General features: G+C 32.6%; 4 protein-coding genes across 4 annotated transcripts; all 4 read left to right on the forward strand.

Moving 5' to 3' along the window:
• The first annotated feature begins 1,394 nt into the window (after positions 1 to 1,394).
• Positions 1,395 to 5,646, forward strand: SAT32 (interferon-related developmental regulator family protein / IFRD protein family). Its single transcript, XM_085756128.1, has 13 exons — positions 1,395 to 1,653; positions 1,764 to 1,932; positions 2,028 to 2,108; positions 2,478 to 2,572; positions 2,674 to 2,777; positions 2,884 to 2,994; positions 3,136 to 3,245; positions 4,091 to 4,400; positions 4,522 to 4,599; positions 4,707 to 4,757; positions 4,867 to 4,956; positions 5,059 to 5,136; positions 5,332 to 5,646. The coding sequence occupies exons 1-13, from the start codon at positions 1,644 to 1,646 to the stop codon at positions 5,374 to 5,376; spliced, it is 1,332 nt and encodes a 443-aa protein (XP_085612254.1). The 5' UTR covers positions 1,395 to 1,643; the 3' UTR covers positions 5,377 to 5,646.
• Positions 5,647 to 8,827: 3,181 nt separating this feature from the next.
• On the forward strand, positions 8,828 to 9,544 carry LOC146942173 (uncharacterized). The gene has a single exon (XM_085750010.1). It carries the CDS (start codon positions 8,828 to 8,830, stop codon positions 9,542 to 9,544), a length of 717 nt encoding a protein of 238 aa, XP_085606136.1.
• Positions 9,545 to 14,278: 4,734 nt separating this feature from the next.
• LOC146942174 (increased DNA methylation 1-like) lies at positions 14,279 to 17,842 on the forward strand. The gene is made up of 3 exons (XM_085756129.1): positions 14,279 to 14,371; positions 14,732 to 14,811; positions 15,304 to 17,842. Exon 3 carries the CDS (start codon positions 15,336 to 15,338, stop codon positions 17,721 to 17,723), a length of 2,388 nt encoding a protein of 795 aa, XP_085612255.1. The 5' UTR covers positions 14,279 to 14,371; positions 14,732 to 14,811; positions 15,304 to 15,335; the 3' UTR covers positions 17,724 to 17,842.
• A 1,412-nt stretch (positions 17,843 to 19,254) lies between these two features.
• Positions 19,255 to 23,056, forward strand: LOC146942175 (uncharacterized). The gene is made up of 2 exons (XM_085756131.1): positions 19,255 to 19,366; positions 20,333 to 23,056. Exon 2 carries the CDS (start codon positions 20,360 to 20,362, stop codon positions 22,883 to 22,885), a length of 2,526 nt encoding a protein of 841 aa, XP_085612257.1. The 5' UTR covers positions 19,255 to 19,366; positions 20,333 to 20,359; the 3' UTR covers positions 22,886 to 23,056.
• The last annotated feature ends 1,946 nt before the right edge of the window (positions 23,057 to 25,002 follow it).

Raw genomic sequence — 25,002 nt, forward strand, 5'->3', positions numbered from 1 at the left:
GAAAAGTCTTGATTGAATACCTCAAGACTTTTTAAAAATGACAAAGAATCTTGATTGAATACCACGAGACTTTTTTTAATCCCACAAAATCTAATTTATTAAACAATCCTTTGAAATTTGAATGATTTTGAATACCATGAGACTTTTTTTAAGTGATGAAAAGTCTTGATTGAATACCTCAAGACTTTTTAAAAATGACAAAGAATCTTGATTGAATACCACGAGACTTTTTTTAAATTGCAAAGAGTCTTGATTGAATACCACAAGACTTTTTCATAATTAAAAAGTCTTTTAAAATCCTTTAGAATCCTAATCCAATACACCCCCTAAAGTTGCACTATTTCATTTCTTCACGACAATAACAATTACAACAATTTACATTTATCTCAATTCCCCTATTCATTCATATATAATTTGCATTGCAATAAACCGTTGCACCAATGAAATACCGATATAATGTTGGTCAATTAATAATGACAAATCAATGTGTAATTTAAGAAATGAAATAAAATATTACTCCATCCATCTCATATAAGTGTTACAATTGAATTTGACGTATAATTTATGGAGTAATTAAGTAAAGTGAAATTCAACAAATAAAAATATATGTTAGTGAAAAAAAATACTACATTTAATATAAGATATAGAGTATGTTTCATGATAGATATGTATAATAATGACAACCATTTTTAATCTTAAGGGATCCCATCTTAGAATCCTCCTCATTCAACCTAATAAATTCTGCATTTGTTAGTTATCAAAAAGACTTGATGGACAATCAAATAGTCCCTCCGGTCCTTATTATAAGAAACAATTGACTTTTTTGATTCATAGAATAATTAATGTATCTTGTTATAAATATAGACTAGATACATCACTTACACAATGAACCTAAAAAATCAACTTTTTCTTATAATAAGGACCGGAGGGAGTATAATTTATTAATTTTTCAACACAACACAAATTCGAAATCGAAGTTTCTATACAATTCATGAGGTTTTTCCTTTGCAAAATTTAATAAGTACCTCACTTTCTAGAGAAGTACATAAACACATGATTTAAACTCCGAAAAAGGCAAAAACACAAGTAAAAACAACTTCGTCACGTCACGTGTTCCACACATCCGCGTAAGCAACCATAACAACTCGACAAAAGCCACGTGTCTCCATGTCGGTAAACAAAAGAACCCAATCAACGGCCGACAACACGCCACGCAATCACAAAAAAAACACACCAAATAATCTTTTGACAAACCCACCGAATATTCGCATTATTTATTTGGTCCACAATAAATATATATAAATAAATAAAATAAAAGAATCAAGGAAAAAAAACCTCGCCGCGTGCTTTTTTCTTCTTATTATAAAAACCTAATACACAGCTTATTCAAGATTGTTTCGGATTTAGAAGATTAAACAAATTCTTATCTCAATCTCAGAAAGTAGTGTTCGAATTTTGAATGGATTATTCATCAACCGAATCATCAAAATCAGTGTTATTATTCTCAATTTTCATACCTTTCAATTCCCTTTGTTTTCGTTCTTGTAAACCTAATTATTCTTCATCTTTCATTTCCTCAAATTCCGATTCATTTTTTTAACAATTATAACCCTAACAACAAACCACCAGAAACAACTGTTACAATGGGTAAACGTAAGTTTCTAGGGTTTCTTCTTCTTCTTCTAATTGATCTAATCTAACTCAGTTTAATTATTTTTATTAATTGATTAGTTAATTAATTGTGTTTGTTATGTTGTGTTTAGGTAATTCACGAACTAAAGCTGCTGCAATGTTTGATAGCGATGATGATAGTAGCGTGACATCATCATCAACTGCTCCATCTGATCTCATGAATGTGTCTGGTACAGAAGATGTTCAATTTGATCAAGAGTCTGTACTTGATCAAGCTCTTGATGCATTAGATGAAAAAAGGTACTTAAGTTGTTAATTTACCATCATTAAGTTAAATATTGATGATTATTGAAGGTGGAACTAAAGATTTTTTTTTCCTGTTGAATTTATTTAAGGGGCACCACGAGGGAAAATGCCTTTTCAGCCATAATTGATGCTTTCAAGAGTAATATGCAGCATCAGTTTGTAGAAAAAAAGTAAGCTTTTATTTTTCTCTTAAGAATATAACTTGATTATTTTTTAGGTTTTTGTTTTGGCTGGTACAATTTTTAGAGTAACAGGCAATTTCAACTCACTAGGGCATTGTTTGGATAAACTACTAAATTTAAACTGTTTTCGTAAAAGTTATAAGTTGTTTTCATAAGCTATCTTGGAGAGCTTGTGAAAATAAATTGAAAACAACTTATGAACGAGTCATAACTTGTTTTTTTAAGTTTTCCCGAACAGTCTCACAAGTGTAGATAAGCTCAAATATGTCAATTCAAACAGGCCTTGTGTAATGTATGTCTTTAAAGTGATGATTATCATAATTGATAACCATGCTGTGATTTATTTGTTTTTATCAGATTTGCTACTTTGTTACATAGCTGTCTTGCTTCAATAAAAAAGGGATCAAAGAAGGCATCTGCCAAAGAGATAACTCTTGCATCTCAAGCCATTGGTAAAATTTTGACTAAATTACACCTTTTTCATATATAATGTATGTTATATATAATGTATGTTGCTTTTGTTAATTGCATATTAAATTTCATTCCATTGCAGGTTGTTTGGCCTTGACAGTTGGATGTAGTGATAATGCACGCGAGATTTTTGAAGAATCTGTTACCCCTTTGGATGAATCTCTTGCTAGAAGTAAAAATGTTTCGGTGAGGAGTTTAGAAATGTTGTCTTGTATTCTGTTTTGTTTTCCCTGTTCTCCTTTTATGTTTTTGATGTTATATACTTTCTGATTAATGTCATTTTTGTGTATAGTTGCTGGACTGCTTGGCTATAATCACTTTTGTTGGAGGGAATGATCAAGAAGAAACAGAGCGATCAATGGACATAATGTGGCGAGTGATCCATCCCAAATTAGGTTCCAATGTATGCATCTGTTAAAATGTTCTAGTTGCTTTATTTTCTGATCAGTATTTTAGATATGACAAATGTGCTATTTTCACTCTATAATTTTGTATCCCCATTTGTCTTCCCTTTATTTACCGCTTCAGCTTATTCACTCTTTAGGTAGTTGCAGTCAAACCTTCTGCTCAATTAATAACTGCTGTGGTGTCTGCATGGTCTTTTCTCCTCTCTACCGTAGGCAATCTGAAGCTGAATTCAAAACATTGGCAAAGGCAAGCACAGTTTATTCTTTTGTTTGCATTTTGATTTCATTCTGCTCTACTTAGTAACAATGTCCATTCATGCTTCCTGTAAGAGGTATAATATCGACAAGTTATTTTGCTTCTTAATGCCATAGATGATGTAGGACCACTGCTTAAATCACTTAATTATTTTCCAGTCCATAGACGATGTAACTCATATATAAATTATAGAGTCCATGCTTTCATTTTTAAAAAGTTGATCAATTTGAAACTGTTTGGAGTTTCACACAATAGGGACATAGAGAGCTCTTGTTTGTTGTATCACTATAAATACCACTAGAATAACACTTCACGCATTTTGGACTAACCCATAGAAAGAGGGATGAAAAAAAAAGATAAGAGTAGAATAAGCTTATTTAAGATATGACTTAAAACTTTGATACTTAAATATTTATCAACCCTTAAGAGAAATGTAATCCCACTTATATTTTGTTGTTGCTGTTTGTTTCTACCGATATTTTTCAACTTATTTTGATAATTTAAGGTTTAAATTAGAGTTTTGGCAATCTATTCTATAGACTAGGATTAATTATTTTAGATTTACTCCCTCCAGACTAAATTATTAGGAAAAAAAGGGCCTAAATCTTAAATATAAGCAAATGTCAACTAATCTATTCACATTTATTATAATACCATCCTTAATAAGTGTGAAATTATGTATTTTTACTTATAGTAGAGGCCAGAGGGAGTACATTTTATCTATGTTCTACTCGTAAATAATATTTACCCCTACCTATCCTACATATAGATTTGTATTCCTTGTGTAGCTGTTTCTTGGCCTTGGTTCCAGCTTATTGATTTTATTTTCCATTCAGTTCAATAGCCTATTTATCCGGTCTTCTAGATAAAGAAGACAGGTCAGTAAGAATTGCTGCTGGTGAAGCACTGGCTCTAATTTTTGAGATTGGAGCTATCGATAAATTTTCGACCGAGGCTAAGAATGCAAGTGATGCAACTCAAGAAGAGAGTAAACCACAGGAAAGTTACATATTCTTACAAGGATTAAAAGGAAAAGTGATAAATCAATGCAAAAATCTTTCTGTGGAGGCTGGTGGAAAAGGATCTGCCAAGAAAGATCTTAATAGTCAGAGGAACCTGTTCAGAGATATCTTGGATTTTTTTGAGGTATGTTGGTGGTACTCTTTGTCTTCTCTCCCTTATTGTTACTATTATTTGAGAATAGAAATGTAGTACTTATGAATAAGAGTCAGAAGGCTTCTGTACTGATCTTTTATTGTCATGCTAGGATGGTTACGCTCCTGAAATTTCAATGAAGATTGGTGGTGATTCTCTACAGACATCGTCGTGGTCTCAAATGATACAGGTTTTCCTTGCTTTCTTTCATTTATTTATTTTTAAAAATTTTCATGCACTATTTCATTTGTTTTTTTGCAGTCAAAATTGCGTTTTAACATCTATATATTTTTGCAGCTGAATTTCATCAAGCACTTCCTTGGAGGGGGGTTCATTAAACATATGCAGGTTGGCTTTTTGTTACCTTTTTTTTAGCACCTAGTTGTTGTCAAAAGCTTGTAATATTGAACTTGTTTTTGCCTTTTGTTTTTCTGACCCTCTTCCTCCGTGGTATTAGGACAACGACTTCCTACAAGATGTCTTTAGTTTCTCACCCAAGAAAAAGTATCTAAACAATGGCGAACATAGAATGTCTGGTGGTGAAAAGGTGAGTTTGTGCTAAATAAGTCTTGTGATGTCTGTGAGGACTTTCACTGGATTTTCTCCTTTCACTTGTTATCTGCTGATCTACCTATTCTTTTACGTGCAGAGGATGTTTAAGTCACCAAATTCAGTTTTGAACAAGGCCAGGACCCAGTTACTCAATAAGCAGCGGTTACAATCTGAGGTTAGCATTCTTACTATATTTTGTTAGGAGAACATTCTAATGTTTCTGAAAACGTAAAATATGCCGTATGATGTACAGTAGCATTTCTACCTTGCTTCGCTGTCATTTATGCAATCATCTGATAAATTTAGTTAGCACACATTTGTGTTTTTGTTCCTTTTAATTTGACTGGATTCCTTATTGTTGAATCAACAGGGCAGGAACTTCGGCCATTATTCAGTCAATATGGATGAGACATGAGTTTAAGTGGGAACAAAATATGATGCAGTGATTTATTTGGGGATTCAATTATTCATTTGGACATGTATTTATTGTGTCCGCTGATTGCTGTGTTGTCTGGAAATGTTTGACTTAATTGATTGCAAAGTAGATTCGCGTACTACGGAATTTATACTATAACCCTACTTTATTTTTACTTTATTTTTTGACAGCTATACTTGTATAATACTGCTATATGTATGTGTTCGATTGTGCATGAATTGAGTTTGATAGAATTGACTTTGAGAAAAAGTGAGATGAACCTAAATTGATTTACTTGTGGATACTTTTATACAAATGTGATCTTCACCAATTGATGCTTGGATAGTTTGAATACCAAAATTGATTCTAAATTGTAAATTACCAAAAGGGTCTTAAAATTCTTTCAAAGAAAATCGCACACCCTTTTTTACCGGACGTACTCTTTGTGAAACGGTCAACCCATTTTGTTTTGTGATTTGTCAAACAATAACACTCAAACCTACTCACCTACCGGCAAAAAAGAACGCAATCCTTGTCAAACAATAGCCCTCAAACCTACTAGTAAAAAAAAAAAAACATTAAATTTCTTTTTGCAGAAACTAGGTAGTCTGTACGTTAAATCCGTACCCATTTCTTACATAAAAAAACTATTTTATATATTATTACTATTTTGGGTTGGGTCTAACTCAATTATACAAAACTGAGATGACTCGATAACAAGTGGTTGAATATATTTTTTGGATAAATTGTGATGTATATTAGAATTTGGAGTGGCTATACAATTCCATGAGGTTTTTATAAAATCAACTTAGAAGTTAAGTTGAAAATAATGATGTGTTAAGAGTTTTACATTAAATAAGACATGGTTTGCCATATATTTGTGTAAGTGGGATAATCTTCACCTTGCAAAGATTTATTTATGTCTTATCTCATTTAACGTAAGACTTTTAACATGAAAATTTAGACTTAACAAGAAGCCATCTTAAAGAGACTTATTACTAAAACAAAATAAGTATTAGATTCATAGTTATTTGCTGTAAAAAAAGAAAAAAGAAAAAAAAACTAAAAATGTTTTTGGTCCTTGTAAATATGAGTCATTTTGGTTTAGTTTATGTACACAATATTATTTGTTTTAAGTTTTTACAAATATAATAAAATTTGCTTTTAGCCCTTGCTAATTTTTTAGTCATGTAAAATTTGTTCATGTTCGAATTGGTCCCTGTAAAACGTGTCTAAATATCAACTTTAGTCCTTACGTATTTGGTATTGGAGGGACACTGATCAAATATTTTAAATAATACAAATATCAATTTTAAAGTAAACAAACTTTACGGGGATTAAATTTTTGTAATGATCAATTTTTTTTTTTATATTTGCAAAGACTAAAAATAAAAATGATTTCTTACAAGGACTAAAATTGTAGGGGTTATATTCATATTTAAACAAAAAAAAAAGCATGCTAACAATTCATATGAGACTATAATATTTCGGACGACTTTAAGTTCTTCAGTTGCACGCTTTTGGGAATTTTTTTTAGAATGTCACACATCTCAAAATTGTTCCAAGTCAAGCATACTTAATTGTAAAGTTCGTATGGAATGAGTTACTAAAAAAAATGTATCTTGTTGGTATAGGTAGTTTCAAACAATTCATATAAGTCTTCTTTCAACCATGCGATCTTATACCTACATTGTCTTAGGATCTCGCTCATTCCGATGTGAATTTGGTTTGTCTAAAACAGTCAGAAGCTGGTCATTTTTTTTGTCTTGTGCAACAACAATCACTCTCCAACCTCGTTAGTATGAGGCGTCACATGAAGAACTATATACAATATCCACCTTTAAACAAGTAAGATTTTTTACAAGAAAACTAGAGTGCATAAAAATGATTTACATCAAGATAAGAGAAAGAAATTTTGAGATAGAAAGGAAGATCAAACTCCAATTTTTAATGGTTAATTGGAAATATATATATATATATATATATATATATATATATATATATATATATATTTATAATAATTCATTATCTCTTCTACGTAATTTTCATTGAAGAGTATAATGAATAAGTTACACATTAAGTGTACGGTTCTCTTCACCCTTCACCCAGTTGCCTTCCTTCTATGCATTTTCATTCCATCGAAAGCAATCAACATCATCACCCCTTACGTTACACGGTCCTGATTTATTTATTTCCCAAAGACACATTTCTTTGCAAGTGTCGTGATCATCTAATTCATTATAAATTTCAAAGTAATGAAATTCATCCAACCATGAAAATTTACAAAAGTATAGTTCAGCTTTTACAATGATCCAAGGCCTAAAAGAAAATGAGTAAGTTTCTCTATATTTTAATTTGAATGTTCCAAGATCAATATTTTTATCTTTACAGTGAACACGAAGCTTGGTATCAGTTATGTTGTTGGTAATGGAAACAGATACTTTATTTTTACGGAGTATACTTTCACCATCTTGAAATTGCAAAGCAACAAGAATGGTTAGCAACATAAAAATAGATAACACAATATTTGAGACTAAAATCCTCATACTTGCACAATATGTTGACATTAAAAAATATGATCCAGTTGTTTTTGTGTTTATATATATAGTTGAACCTAATCAAAGAGACATTTAAAAAAAATTAAAAATTCCAATTAATGTAATATAAAATGTTATCAATTAACGTGTCGTTAGTACTCTGTAGAAAATATTTTATTGATGTAATATAAAACGTTATAACTCTTGCACCAAAAAAAAAAAAAGTTATAACTCTAGTCGTTGTTACAGTATTTAACTCCAAATAGTTTTATCGTCCTCCATCAACATTAAAACGTTATGACTTACTCCCTCTAATCACGTTTACAAGTAAAAAACTATTTTTTATAGACCAAATACATTAGATATTCAATGATTTTAAAAAATTGTTTTTTCTTTATAAATGTGATCAGAAGGAGTATGTTATAATGGTATATAGAAAATTAAACAGAAATAGAAGGCAAACGAACAACAATCTCGATTTCTAATTTTTTTTACGACAAAACCAATCGTCTTAACACAATATTCATGGGCCTATTGAATAACAGATATCTATCTTATGGTGGCCAACAACAAATCATGATATCTACCTTATGGAAACCTGTTGTCCACCGTATTGTGGCTCGCCTGTCGTCTTGGAATAACAGATATCTATCTTATGGTGGCCGTCTGGTTCTTCTGAAGTCTGTCCTGTCCTCGCTTCCGGTTTACTTTCTTTCCTTTTTCAAAGCCCCTGCAGGTATAATTTCTTCTATTGAATCTATTTTTAATTTTTTTTTTGGGGGGGTGGTGAGGATCATAGGAAAATAGCTTGGATTAATTGAAACTCGATTTGTTTACCAAAAGAAGAAGGGGGGTTGGAGGTTAGGAAGGTGGGAGCTTTTAATTTATCATTGTTAGGAAAATGGTGTTGGAGGATGTTGGTGGACAAAGAAGGGCTGTGGTATCGAGTGTTAAAAGCTCGGTATGGTGAGGTTGGGGGGCGACTTAGGGAGGGAGATAGACATGCTTCGGTGTGGTGGAAGATGATGTGTAGAGTGCGTGAAGGCGTAGGTGAGGGTGTTGGGAGGTGGTTTTATGATAATGTTCGAAGGAAGGTTGGCGACGGGAGGAACACCTTCTTCTGGTATGACACTTGGGTGGGGGACACTCCATTGAGGTTAAAGTTTCCTAGATTATTTGAGTTGGCGGTGGAGAAGGAGAGTAAGGTTGAGGATATGAGGAGGTTGGGGTGGGACGACAATGGTAATGCGTGGGTTTGGCGTCATCGTTTGTTTGCATGGGAGGAGGAGAGTGTGAGGGAGTGTGTTTCTCTTTTAAGTAACATTTTTTTGCAGGACACTGTTCATGACTCTTGGAGCTGGTTGCTAGACCCGGTTCATGGGTATTCGGTGAAAGCAGCGTACCGCTATATTACAGACACAGGTGGTACGGCTGACAGGTCACAGGTTCACGATGTTTGGTTAAAGCATGTTCCAACAAAGGTGTCTTTATTGGGGTGGCGTCTTCTTCGCAATCGCCTACCAACTAAAGATAATCTGGTTCAACGGGGTATTCTTATTCCATCAGATGGCATATGTGTGGCTGGCTGTAATGTATCAGAAACAGCTTCTCACCTTTTTTTTGCATTGTAATATTTATGGAGCCCTGTGGTACAATGTGCAGACTTGGCTGGGAATTTATTTGGTTCCTCCTGGTGAGCTTCGACATCATTTTATTCAGTTTACCAGGTTGTCAGGTTTGCCAAAAACTACTCATCTTTTCTTTACAGTTATATGGTTTGCTACTATTTGGGTGATTTGGAAGGATCGAAATAATCGTGTGTTCCGAAACACGTCAGTTACTCTATCTACTCTTATTGAAAAAGTGAAGTTGCACTCATTTTTATGGCTGAAATCAAAACAGGCAGCTTTAGCTTACTCTTATTATGATTGGTGGAAACATCCGCTTTCCTGTATGGATGTGTTCCTTTAATTTTATTTTTTAGGTTGGCCCTTTAAAAGGGAAACTTGACTCTGTATTGTGTAAACATTGTTGATGTTTCTGTTTTGCGCGTCTTGTGCAATTGGAAACACTCTTGAGTATATATATCATTTTGATTTGTTCAAAAAAATAATATTCATGGGCCTATGTAACACTACACTTTTATGCATGATTCTTTGAACTCTTTGCTGAGCCAGCAGGGGTGACCCTAAGGGCGGTTGGGAGGAGCGGTAACCTAGGACACAATTTTTTTAGGGGCAACACAGTTTTTATCATTACTTAGTATAGTTAGTACTATGTAGATATATTTCTTTTCTCCTTAAAAAAGATGTATTTCTTTTTAAGTTGTTTTGATTAATTCTGTTGAATATATATTTTTAGAGAACCTTTATTATGAATGAGTCTTCTCAACAAAAATGCAAGAAGAAAGAAACCCAAATAATTAAAAGGGCAAAAATTTATTGATTAGCTCATAACACCAAAAATCTTTGGATTCGCCCTATTGTGAGCTAGTTAGTGTTTATCATGATTTGTTGTTGGTCATCAACAACTCTATTCAGCAGATTATTTGCCATACATATTGTTTATGCATGTATATACTTCTTTGTTGGAATTTTTTTATTTTTATTTAAAAGAACATATTTTATACAATTTCTTTCCAACATCTGCTTAGAGATATCAACTGTTGCGTGAATTTTTTGATGAAACTCGAACGTCCTTCAAGGTTAAATGTGAGCATTTGATAGGTTGCTCCGTCGGAGTTAGAGACTATATCGAGGTTTGATACCCCATGCTATGCCATACTATTAGTGTTTTTAGTTTCAATAGTGCTATATGTCCCGAGTTGAAACACAACGAATTTATCCAGAAGAGTTTCTCACGTTAGATTAGTCCAAGGCTGAGCCTATAAACAGTGTATGTGAATATAACTGTTCGGGATACATTCGCGTCAATTGTGCTTGCGATAAGAAGCATTCTCCTTTTAGTTTTTATATTTTTTGTCATTCTAATTTTTTTTTATTGTCGATCATTAATATGTAGTATTTTATTATAGTATTTTGTATATTTAACATTTTGTATATTTTTTAATCAAATAAAAATATTATCAATATTTTAGACAAAAATATTACAAATCAATATTACATATGTTCAGTTTTATTTTTAACCGAATGTATTTTGTCAACCTCTAATTCGATCCACAATTAACGAGTCAAAAAATGTTTTAATTTATTGAGTAAATCACACTTTTATCATCTCTTAAGAGAAACTTGAATTGTATTCTCATCCTATGTTATCTTATCTTATAATATATACTCTCCTTCATCGAAAGTTTTTTTTTTTTTTTTGAGCAAAGCCTTCATCGAAAGTTATAACCTAAAATAAATTATACTCTCATCAACTATCTAGTTAAGGAATGAGATATCTCCATCTACCATATTCTCAGAGAAGGAAACTCTTGCACAAACATTCTTACCAAGGTGGGAGCTAATCATGGAGGACCTTTTGGGAGGGTGCATGAGCAACTGCATTGTCTCAACGCTTCTAACGGATGATGTAGGAGTGTCCTTTATTAGGATGCAGTTGCTTTTTTTTTTCTTCTTCCTCTTACGTAACCCAAAACAATTATACTTTTATCCCTTAAGATTGCTTAAATTAAACTTCTTTCTTTACAAAATAATTCATGTACTACACTTTAATCTATTTTAACATAATAAATATTTGAGAAATGATATTTGAACAACCATTTTTGACAACTTTTGTGACAACTTTCTCTCTCATACTCACATTATTTTTTTACTTCCTCTCTCCATTGCTTTGGTTTTTGTGCCAATATCTCATTTCCTTTGTAAAATTTTGGTTGTCATAAAAGTTGTCACATATATAAATGTTCAAATAACACAACTCTAAATAGTTTTATGATATCCACAAATTCTAACCCACTAGTCAAGAAAAAGTAATTCAATTTGTTTTAATTTCAACGTCAATGATAAATAAATTTTATTACCTTATTATTAACTTAAGGGTTAATTATGTTTCTAGTCCCTATAAAATAGCGACCTTGTAAGTTTAGTCCCTACTTAATTTTAATAGCATTTTTAGTCCTTATAAAAAAAATTTACTTATAATTTTAGTCCCTGCTAAAACAAAGTTTGATTAATTATCCTTAAACTCTTAAATTTTTGAACGATTTTTTTGAGACAAGATTAGAACACTATGAAAGGTTCGTTTACTAAAATTTAGAATTTTCTGACATGAAATGAATTAAATATGAATTTTTTAAAACGACAAAAGTTAAAGATAAAAAGTAATAAAATCTGGATGTAGAAATCAAATTTTGCAATAATTTTTTGTGGACGAACTTTTAGTAATGTTCTAAACATGTCTGCAAAAAATTGTTCAAAAATTTAAGAGTTTAAGCATAAACTAAACAAATTTGAATTGAGTAAGGACTAATACTCAGTGCAGAAAAACAAAATTAGGGACTAAAAATGCTATTAAAATTAAGTAGGGACTAAACTTACAAGGTCGCTATTTTATAGGGACTAGAAACATAATTAACCCTTAACTTAATGATTGAGAATATAAAATATATTTTTAAATACATGTATTTGATTGGTTTCCTTCAAAAAAAAATAATTATTTTAAAAGAAAAATTATTTTGTATATTTCATATTTCATAACAAGGTTTAAAACTATATATGTACATAATATCATGAATAAAAAATAGAGAAAAATGTCCTTGTGGGCTTAGCTCAGTTGGTAGGGACAATTACAATATATGGATGGTCTGAGGTGTTCAAATCTCGGCCACCACAAAAAATAGAGAAAAATATGTATTCATTTTTTTAATAGAATGGATCCACACCATTTTCATCGTCATTTGCACAATATCCATCTCTTTCGTATACTGACTTAAACGTCGAAGTACTAACGTGTCTGCAGATACCATTCTCCTCCGTTGTAGAAGCTTGCTCTCCACCACGCCGGAATCTCGCCTTCCACCACACCATAGCCATTTCTACAGGAAAACCACCACTACATTTCATGTTCTACACCGGACAAGACAATTAGATAAATGAAAATGTAGTAGCAATAATGATTTTGAAATATACTATATAAAAAAGAAATTTAATATTAAGAAGATTTTGGAAGATTTTTTTTTTATTGTTGGAATGTAGATTTATGTAAGATGTAGGAGAAAGGCAACATTCATTTTGTGTCTTTCCTTAAAAAAATATTCATTTCGTGTCTTTTTTGAATATTGGAGAGAAAATCAACATTGAATATTTTGGTTTGTCACAAATTCATTTTGATTATTTTTTATTTAAATAGTGACATGTAATTGATTTAATACATGTGGCCATTAAAAAAATGAAAAATAAAATTAATTGTACAAGCAACGCACCACATAAATTAAGTTACACAATCATGCGAGTTTGAGGTTGAAATTCAAAGAATTCTGAAATAGAAAAATGTATGAAATCTAATTTGTTTTAAATAGGCAAATCAAAACTCGTTCAAATAAAAGATGTAAACATTATTTAACTCATAAAAGAAATAACCAGTTTGAATTGACTTATTTTTGAGTTTATAAAAAATAACTTATACAAATAAATAAGTTTTTTAATTGGTTAGGTATTTCTTTGGTCATGCCATTATTTTTGCTACATCACTTTATGCAATTTTCTAAGATGGCGGGTTGGTATAGATCTACTCATTTATTTTTCACGACAATTTGGTTTGCAACAGTTTGGGTTTTATGGAAGGAAAGAAATTACCGTATTTTCCAAAATACGTTCTCTACTTCTGTTGATCTTATTGAAAAGGTTAAGCTGTATTCATTCTTATGGCTGAAAGCTAAGGAACCGTCCTTTTGTTACAGCTTTACGGATTGGTGGAAACATCCAACTCTTTGTATGGGTGTTCAGGTGTAATTTTCTATTTTTTGTTATTTTGGTGCCGTTGTTTCTCTTGTGGCACTTTGACTCTGTAATTACTGTCCAATGGTTCTCTTTTTGCACACCTTGTACAGGATGAATCATTGAGTTTATAATGAAATTCCATTTTGATTTGTTAAAAAAAAAGTTTTTTATGTTAATTCATAAGTTCCCATTAACAAAAATTATATCCTTATAAATTATTTTTTTTATAAACTATCTTGACAAACTTATAAATAATAAATAAAAAATTATTTATTTACAAAAACTATTTTGCATAAGCTGAAAATTAAATTAATCCAAACATGCCCTTTATATAACACAACAAAAATATGAAATAAGAAGATGAAATCCCATAAAAATAGGAACCCTAGTTGGGCCCAACTTGGAAGACAAGTAAGTTTGTTAGTTTGGTCTATAAAAACAAAACAAATTGAACTGAAAAGACTCAATGGTCGTTTGACGGCACTCCATAGTCATCTCGTTTTCTTGTCTCTCTGATTAACTTTCCGGCGAACCTTTTCCGGTGACACTCTGAAGGTAAATCTCTCCACTCAATGAAATGATATTTTTTCTTTCTCATTAAGCAAAACAATTTTGTTACTAACAATGTTGTAATTGCCTCTGTTTTTTTTTTTTTTTTGTTTATTTAGAATATATCAAGAATGTTTTTTTTTTAAACAATCAAGAATGTTGTAATGTCTCTGAAATTCTAATAAAAGTTTTTATTTTTAAATTTAAAAACTTATTAATTTAATAATTATCCTAATTTTTAAACAATTTTGTAGCTAAAACCTCTTTCTTTTGGGTCAAGCCAAAACCTAAATCCACAAAACTAGGGTTTATAGTTCGTTTCAATTTTTATAATTTGTCACTTTCTAATCCTATTTTTCTCTCTAGGGCACCGTATTTTTCGTCTTCTTCCTGCTCTTCGCTCTGCATTGAGGCGGCTGCGCCAGTCGTTCCGGTCCATCTTGCATGTAAGTATACCTCTCTTCCTTCTTATTCTTTGAGCCTTGCTTATTTTGGTTTTGATATGATTAATATAGTGTATATGCTTCTATTGAAATTTTTATTTGTAGTAATTTGGTGTGAATTTAATCCTAATTATAATTACAAAAAGATGCACTTCAAAGTCCTTTGTGTCTGGTCAATTTATTGTTTTAATAGTATCATTACTATTTGATCGGAATCTTGACCAATAGATAGAAGAAAAAGTTGTTTATTGATATGAAAACTATCCAAGAATCTTCTCAAGATTCCTTTCTTTCCTCTGGTTTTTGAAATCTAGCACATATCTAATCTGCTAGACTTTAACTTTAACATGTTGAAACTTATTTAAGTACTATTTGTTGAAACTTGGTTTTATTTTTGTTGTGGTATATTGATATAGTTTTTGGTGGATTTCTATTAGAAATAGTAGAGTATCTGAAATTTTAGTAACAACAAAGTTATGTTTATGTGCATTGCAGTGCAGATTTGTATATGATTTGGATTTTTTGATATGGATTCTCGTTCACTACCTCCTGATATCAACATAAAACCTGAGCATTGTCCAGAAGCTGTAAGAGAATGGTACCGCTTAACAGGGCTACAAGATCGTAAAGAAAGTGCTGGTAGAAAGAATTTGGCTTTGAAAGCAAAACAACATCTTCTTTCTTTGGGTTGGAAGTTTTGGTACATTGACAAAAATACTAAGTGGGAATTGCGTTATACTTCTCCTAACAATGGGAAAAACCATATTACTCTTAGAAAAGCCTGCGAGAGTTGCATTGAAGAAGGAGGGTGTTCCCCCAAACGCCCTTCAACTGCAGCAACAACGTCAATTTCTTCGTCTCCACTACGGTTGAAAAAGAGATTGAGAGAATCCGAGGAAACAGAAAGAACAACAATTTCTTTGTCTCCATTGCAGTCGAAAAAGAGACCGAGAGAATCTGAGGAAACAGCAGCAATATCAATTTATTCGTCTCCTTTACAATCGAAAGAGCTACCGAGGGAATCCCAGGAAGCAGCAGCGACATCAATCTATTGGTCTCCATTGCCGTCGAAAGAGAAACCGAGAGAATCCAAGGAGGAAGCAGCAGCAACTACAATTTCTTTGTCTCCGTCAAAGCGACCGAGTGAATCCGAGGAAGCAGCAGCAATATCAATCTCTTCTGAATCCGATGAATCAACTTCTGATGGTTCTGAAGCCTCTAGTGCCAGTTCTGAATCAACTTCTGATGAGGATTCTGAAACCTCTAGTTCCGGGGATGTTAATAAAGCTATAGTAGGTACGGTATCAACATCAATGGAAAATGAGAAGCATGTGAGTAAATTTGAATCAGAAGTTACGGATTCGGTAGGTAGTGATAAAAGAGGAAAGGTTTTAAAAACGAGTTTAATGGAGAAGAATTCAGAGGATTGTGGTAGAAGAGGGAAAGTATTAAAGACAAGTATAATGAAGAAAAATTCAGAGGCTTCTGGTAAGAAAGGGAAGGTATCAAAGACGGAAGGTGAAAGAGGAAGGTATTCACTTGTTTCTTGGTTGATAAAGAATCAAGTTTTGGTTTCAGGGACTAATGTATTCTGTCGTGGTAGTAACATTGTTGTCAAAAGAGGGGGTTTATTTTCTGATGGCATAGTTTGTGATTGTTGTCGTGTTAAATTCAATATCACTGGATTTGAGGCTCATGCTGGTTGTACAAGACATAGACCATCCACTAGTATCTTGTTGGGAGATGGAAGGTCGTTGTTGGACTGTCAAAGGGAAGCTCTTAGTTCACGTGATGAAAAGCGGAATCATTGTATTGCTGAAGCAAATTCTGAAGCAGGGAATCATTGTGTTGCCCAAGTAAATTCTGATGCGGGGAATCATTATGTTGCCGAAGGAAATTCTGAAGTACAAGTAAATTCTGAAGCAGGGAATCATTCTGTTGCCGAAGGAAATTCTGAAGTAGGGAATCACTGTGTTGCCAAAGCAAATAACGATACTGTTTGTTCTATTTGTGATTTGGGAGGTGACATAGTACTGTGTGATCAATGTCCTTCTGCATTCCACCTCAGTTGTTTAGGTCTCGATCGAGTTCCGGATGGAGATTGGTTCTGTCCAACATGTTGTTGCAAAATATGCTATCGACCCAAATGCAAGCAAGAATGTGTAGATGGCAATGACAGCAATATTCTTGTTTGTGTTCAATGTGCGCAAAAGTTTCATTTTGGGTGTGTAAAGGCGTTAGGACTTGGATCAAGTCACATTGAGAGCAGTGGTGAAAAGAAGAATTGGTTTTGCAGTGTAGTTTGTGGTAACATGTTCTTATGTCTAAAGAAGCTGTTAGGGAAACCAATAACAGTTGCAGCTAATCTAACTTGGACATTATTGAAGAATGTGAGTAATGATGATCAATTTAGTCAAAAGAAGAGAAAGTTGAATGTGGCTCTTGATGTATTGTATGAGAGTTTTAACCCAACTATTGATGCTTTATCTGGAAGAGAATTGATTAAAGATGTTGTTTTTAGTAGAGGCTCAGAACATAAACGCTTGAACTTTCATGGTTTCTATAATGTGATTTTAGAGAAAATGGGTAAAGTCATTTCGGTTGCAACTATAAGAATTTATGGTCAAAAGGTTGCCGAGATAGTTTTCGTGGCTACCAAGGAACAATATCGAAGACAAGGAATGTGTCGTTTGTTGATGCATGAGCTTGAGAAACAGTTGACACGCTTAGGAGTTGAAAGCTTGGTTTTGCATTCCTCTGAGGATGCTATAGACACATGGACAAAAGCGTTTGGTTTTGCTAGGATAACCAGAGAAGACAAGTGTCAATTTGTTGATAAAACTTTCTTAGAATTTCAGAACACTATCATGTGCCTTAAATCCCTGAATAGACCTACATGGCCTTGTATTGCTTGATGGTAGTTATATTACGACAGTCATAAAAATGTTTTTGATGGTATAGTTTCTTTTGGACATGTTTTTAATGATGTACTTTTTTTTTCTAGGGATTTTTAATGATATGCTTTGTATATACATTTCTGTTTGTTTTCATTTTACAATAGATAACCATTTATGTTTTGCTGTGATCACCATCATAGTTTGAATTGTAGTGTTCAATACTATGATCAATTGATCATACACCATTTGGTGTTAGAGAATAGAGTACCATCGTCAAGCAAAAGGGAGAAGAACACAATTATGGTTAAAAGTGCAAGTGAAACACCAAGGTGTTTTGTCGTGCAACATTTGTTAACTCTTATACGGGTAGAAGTTATTTTTATCATTACAGGATTTGGCCTTAGTTACACAATTTTGTTGGTGTTTTGTCGTGCAACATTTGTTAACTCTTATACGGGTAGAAGTTATTTTTATCATTACAGGATTTGGCCTTAGTTACACAATTTTGTTCTGCACTGCATTTTATGTCAAACTTTAGATGATAAAATGACTAATAATGAAGCCCATATTCATTATAAGATTGAAAAATTCATCCAAATTAAATACAACCCGACCTGATGTCTATTTTAAATATGAAACACCATTACTTTCCAACTTATAATTTTGAATTTTGATTCAGTGTCCAACTATACCTTTGTCGTTAATGTTAATTGAATTTTCTTTTTGTAATAAAAAATTACTAAGATCTGTAAATCAGGAAAAAGGTTAATTAATATTAATACCAATCGATACCTTATTTTTGAAAAACATTATAAAAGTTTACATGAAAATTGAGGAAGAGAAGACACTGAAATTGATTGATTTTTCAATTAAAAATAATTCAACATATTTGATCAAAACAAATCAACAAATCAAATTTATGGTTGGGTCAGAAAACATATAATTTTTTTAAGGAACATATATCTTTTTTTATTAACTCAAAAATATTTTTTGATTATCTTAGAATTTTATGGTTGATACTAACACATCCTCACAAAACCGACCTGGAAGCTGAACAAAATGTCTCTTTATAAACGCTTATCAAGAATCATATCTATCTAACGTGAGACTTGAGTTTTTCCCAATACACCCCTCAAGTTCAACACTATTGAGCTTGGTGCGTTGATATAAATGGTGGTGACCTGAAAATAGACTTTGATACCATGTTGAAATTGAGTCTAATTCATCCTTAAAAATAAGTTTTATGGGATTGTATTAGGTCTAACCATAAATTCTAAGAGATTAAAAACAAATCAAAGATAATAAAATAAAAGTAAAAAAACGTTGATCATAAAAATAAAAAGGTTCCCTCAAAAGAAAAAAAAAGGTTAAATTAATTTTTTTTTTTATGTTGAGAAAGGTTAAATTTAATTTTATAAGTCTAATTTAAAAAATAAGTGATAATAATTTTCCTAATTTTTGAACAATTTTTAGGTTTTTAAGTTTAGGCAAAACAATTTTGTCAAAAATTAAGTTTAGGTAAAACAATTGTCAAACATCTTTCTTGGGTCAAGCTAAAACTTAAATCCACAAAATAGGTTTTGTTGTTGCAATATAGAAAGTTCTCCTTCTATTCCTATTTTTTCCCCACCGCCGTCTTCTCTTTCCTCTCCTGCATGCATGTAAGCCTACTTCTCTTCTTTTTTTATTGCTTATACTTTTGTCAGCGCTCACACCTTGCTTGTGTCATGGTGTTTTAATCTTATTCTTGTTTTAAGGTCAATTAATGGTTTTGTTTTTAGTTTTTCTTTTCCTTTCAATACAAACAATATTAGTATTACTTAGTAATTGTTAGAATTATTCCAAGAGTGAGGATCAGTCAACGAAGGTTGACTCAATTGATAAGGAGTTGATTCATCAGTAAGGTCATGTTCAACTCCTGCCGGTTTGTAAGTATCTCTGTTGCTGCCAGCTTTTCAAGGATCAAACTATTGACCGACCTCTTTATCACTCCATATGTGATCGAGGTGGTTTCAAAAAAATTCATTTCAACATCCTTGTCTGGTCATTCGTTTTAATAGTATTATTATTTGATAGGAACTCTAGATCGAAAGGTAAAAGAAAATGTCATAGAAAACTCTATTGTACATATATGGCATGTGTGTAAAAACATAAAACTAAAACCTAATTAGGGACAGAATTTGTATGAAATCAAAGCATATGCCACAAAAGGTAAATGGTAAATTTGTAGGACATGCCAAGCCTTGAATCTTAAGTAAACATGGGAAAACAATTCTTAATTGTTGGTACAAAAAAAAAAAAAGCAGCCGATTCAGCAACACGGGCTGCAATAAGAGATCGATGTCATTATGTTAATAAAAAATGGCTCGGAGGTATGTTAACGAATTGGTATACTACAGAAACGAGAATACTCTAACTGAAAATTCACTGTAATAAATCAAGCATAGGAGAACGAACATTATAGCTTGATACATTAATTTTTTGTGAGAATGAATTAATATGCATTTGTTGTGTGGAATTGAGTTTTATTTTCGTTGGGGTATGTTGATATAGTTATTAGTAAATTTCTATTAGAAACAATAGTGTATCTGAAATTTTAATAACAACAAAATTATGTTTTTGTGCAGATTGGTACATGAATTGAAGTTTTTGGTATGGATTCTCGTTCACTACCCCCTGATATGAACATAGTGCCTGAGCATTGTCCAGAAGCTGTAAGAGAATGGTGCCGCTTAACAGGACTACAAGATTGCAAAGAAAGTGCTGGTAGAAAGGATTTGACTTTGAAAGCAAAACAACATCTTCTTTCTTTGGGTTGGAAGCTTTGGTACATTGACAAAAATGGTAGGAGGGAATTGCGTTATACTTCTCCTAACAATGGGAAAAACCATATTACTCTTAAAAAAGCCTGCGAGAGTTGCATTGAAGAAGGAGGGTGTTCCCTCAAACACCCTTCAACTGCAGCACCAGTAACAGCAGCAACAATAATTTCTCTGTCTCCATCACAGTCGAAAAAGCGTCCTAGAGAATCCGAGGAAGCAGTAGCTAGAGCATTTTCTTTTTCTCAACTACAGCTGAAGGAGCGACAGAGAAAATCTGAGGAAACAGCAGCAACATCAATTTATTCGTCCTGTTTACTTTCTAAAGAGCGACCGAGAGAATCCGAGGAAGAAGTGACAACAACATCAATATATTGGTCTCCATTACAGTCGAATGAGCAACTGAGAGAATCCGTGGAAGCAGCAACAACAACAATTTCTTTGTCTCCATTACAGTCGAAAGAGCGACTGAGAGAATCTGAGGAAGCAGCAGCAATATCAATATATTCATCTCCATTACAGCTGAAAGTGCAACCGAAGGAATCCGAGGTATCAGTAGCAAGAGGATTTTCTTTGTCTCCATTTCAGTCGATTGAACGACTGAGAGCATCTGATGAAGCAGCAGCAACAACAATTTCTTCGTCTCCATTACAGTTGAAAGAGAAACCGAGAGAATCTGAGGAAGCAGTAGTAAGAGCATTTTACTTGTCTCCATTACAGTCGAAAGAGCGACTGAGAGAATGCGAGGAAGCAGCAGCAACATTAATTTATTCGTCTCCATCGCCGATAAAAGAGCAACGGAGAGAATCTGATGAAGCAGCATCAAAAACAATTTCTCTGTCTCCATTACAGTCGAAAAAGCAACCAAGTGAATCCGAGGAAGCAGCAGCAATAGCAATGTCTTTGAAATCCTTTGAATTGACTTCTAATGAGGATTCTGAAGCCTCTAGTTTCATTTCTGTTAAAAAAGCCACGGTTACTACATTATCAACATCAATGGAAAATGAGAAGCATGTGATTCAATCTAAACCGGAAGTTACTAATTCGGTGGGTAGTGGTAAAAGAGGGATGGGATTAAATAGAGAAGGTATAAGGGAAAGGTATTCACTTGTTTCTTGGTTGATAAAGAATAAAGTTTTGGTTTCAGGGACTAATGTGCTATGTCGTGGTAGTAACAATGTTGTTACAAGCGGGAGTATATTTTGTGATGGTATTGTTTGTGATTGTTGTAATTTTAATTTCACTCTCGCTGGATTTAAGGATCATGCTGGTTGTACAAGACCTACATCATCCACTAGTATCTTCTTGGAAGATGGAAGGTCGTTGTTGGAATGTCAAAGGGAAGCTATGAGTTCACGTGATCAAAACGATATTTGTATTGCCGAAGCAAACTATGAAGCAAATAATGATACTGTTTGTTCTATTTGTGGTTTTGGAGGTGACATAGTACTATGCGATCGATGTCCTTCTGTATTCCACCTCAGTTGTTTAGATCTTGATCGAGTTCCGGATGGTGATTGGTTCTGTCCAACTTGTTGTTGCAAAATATGTTGTCGACCTAAACGTAAACAAGAATGTACAGATACCAATGATAACAGTATTCTTGTTTGCGTTCAATGTGAGCAGAAATTTCACTTTGGGTGTGTAAAGGCAACAGGATATGAATCTAGTCACATGGAGAGTAATGTTAAAAAGAAGAATTGGTTTTGCAATATAGTTTGCGCGAACAGGTTCATATGTCTAAAGAAGCTATTGTGGAAACCAGTTAAGGTTGCGGATAATCTAACTTGGACACTGTTGAAGAATGTGAATAGTGATGATGATGGCAGAGATTTTTCTTCTGACGAGTTTAGTCAAAAGAAGCGTAAGTTAAATGTAGCTCTTCATGTATTGTATGAGAGTTTTTATCCAACAATTGATGCTTTATCTGGAAGAGAGTTGATTAGAGACATTGTTTTTAGTAGAGACTCAGTACATAAGCGCTTGAACTTTTGTGGTTTCTATAATGTGATTTTGGAGAAAATGGAGGAAGTGATTTCGGTGGCTACCATAAGGATTTATGGTCACAAGGTTGCTGAGATAGTTTTCGTGGTCACCAAGAAAGAACATCGAGGACAAGGAATGTGTCGTTTGTTGATGGATGAACTTGAGAAACAATTGACTCGCTTAGGAGTAGAAAGCATGGTTTTGCATTCATCCGAGGATGCTATAGACACATGGACAAAATCTTTTGGTTTTGAGAGGATGACAGGTAAAGACAAGCGTCAATTTGTTGATATTACTTTCTTAGAATTTCAGGACACTGTCATGTGCCTTAAACCACTGAAGAAACCTAAATGGCCTTACACTGCGTGGCTGTAGTTATAGTCTTATGACAGTCATAAAAATGTTTATGATTGTATAATTTCTTTAGGATATGTTCTAATTATTTACTTTTTTTGAGGGAGTTTTAATGATTTACTTTGCAAATACATTTTGGTTTGTTTTCATTTTTCAAATAGATAATCATTCATGGTTTTGCTGTTATCTACTTATCATCATTGCATCATAGTTTGGATTATAGCGTTAAATAAATATTTTGATCAAATTGATTACACCTACCACTTGGTGTTAGTACCATCGCCAAGCAAAAGGGTGGGGACACAATTCTGATTTAAAGAAGTTTCTTATGTATACTGTGTTTGTATTCTCACCTAATGTCATTTGGTGTGGTTTTAATGGATTGTCGTGGGTCAAGTACCCCTTTACTTAATTCTGGATTTTAGGTCAAGTACCAATTATATATACTTAATTCCACTATAAATAAAGTTTTGCCTTTAAAAAAAAAAATATTTTCTTTGTAACTAGTCCAATCAAAGAAGAAAAAGGACCGATGATTACGTACACTTACATCGATCTTGTGTCTACGAGTTTATTTGGTAAAATTAAGCTATAAGTTTGCTAATAGCTGAAAAGCTAATTTATGGCTATAGGCGGATAGGTGAAAAGGTAGCTGGTTAAAATTAAAATGTTTTGTAAAATTAACTTTCGAAGTAAGTGATAAATATAAAATGACGTAAAAGTACAAGAATGTTTATTTTTTTATAAATTATATTTATAAACATTTTTAACTAATATTTTTTTTTTGAAAGAACTAATATATTTATCTTAAATATTTTAGTATATAGTCCCCGTGAACTTAGCTCAGTTGGTAAGGACAATGCATAATATATGCAAGGTCCGGGTTTCGAATCCCGGCCACCACAAAAAAAAAAATTTAGTATATAAGTATTTTTTATCTTTAAAATGATAGATAAATGTGATACATGAATTTAGTTGGGATATTTTTTTAACAAATCTTATTTGACTTCATTATCATGTCTTTTTTTCTTTTTTTAAGGAAAATTATTTCGTCCACTACCACTACCAAAAAGGAAAATTATTTCGTTTTATTTGAATTGGTAAATATGTTAAAAGAAAAAAATAATGATAAATTTGGATATATAATCTAGGGGTGTACAAAACCTGACATTGTCTTACAATCCGTCCTAGCCCAGCCCAACGCAATGAACTTGTCTAACCTGGTCAAAAGAAAAACAGAGACAAAAATATGGGACATGACATGGATCTAACTGAAAAGTTACTCGTCCCATCCCAATTTAATTTAAGGACAAAAGTTTTTTTTTTAATATTATTTTACATACTTTCTCGGACCCGGCCTCCCACACACGACTCTTTCACTTCCACTTTACTCACTTTCTATTTTGAACCTCAACCTAAGGTTCACTTTGCACGCCGTCCCTCCGCACCTCCTTTGACTCAATCTCATGTTGTCGCTTCACCAACCCAACCTTACACCGTCACAAACCGTTGTTTTTGAGCGACGATTGCACTATTAATTTATGCACCATTTATTTTTGTTATATAGAATACAAATATTTTGTTAACTTGTAACAGAATGTTGCTACTACTTTTGATAGTTTGTAAGACTATGCTACTTTTGATTATGTTGTTGTTTCCTATGATTCGAAACAATTTGTTGATTAATATATATTTTTTAAAATATGTATTGACAATTTGTCTTGGGATAAATCCGGTCTTGTTTTCGTATTGTCCCCATCCTTGTTGGATCCGAACTTCATCGGGTTTGATTGGGTTCATGGACGAATTTGAGTCTCAAATTTGACCCGATCCAATGTCAGGACCGAGTTCGGATCACATACAACCTAACATAAACCGTGTTTTGCACATCCATGATAAATTCAATAGAAAGAGTTATTTTTAAAAAGCAATTCAATTTGGAACAATATTTCAACAACATGGAACAAAGAAACAAATAATAGAGTAAGATCCTTTCAAGAAAAAAAAAGAGAGTAACATATAGAAACAAATAAGCTAGTGAGAGAAGCTTGTTACATGAAATACATTTTATTTTTGTAAACAAGCTTATAAACTAGTCTACAAAGCTATGAGTTAGGTTATTGCCTTTACCAACATAG

This window comes from Medicago sativa, chromosome 3 (genome assembly GCF_051527215.1).
Source record: "Medicago sativa cultivar Bolivia chromosome 3, Bolivia_mono, whole genome shotgun sequence".
Taxonomy (NCBI): domain Eukaryota; kingdom Viridiplantae; phylum Streptophyta; class Magnoliopsida; order Fabales; family Fabaceae; genus Medicago; species Medicago sativa.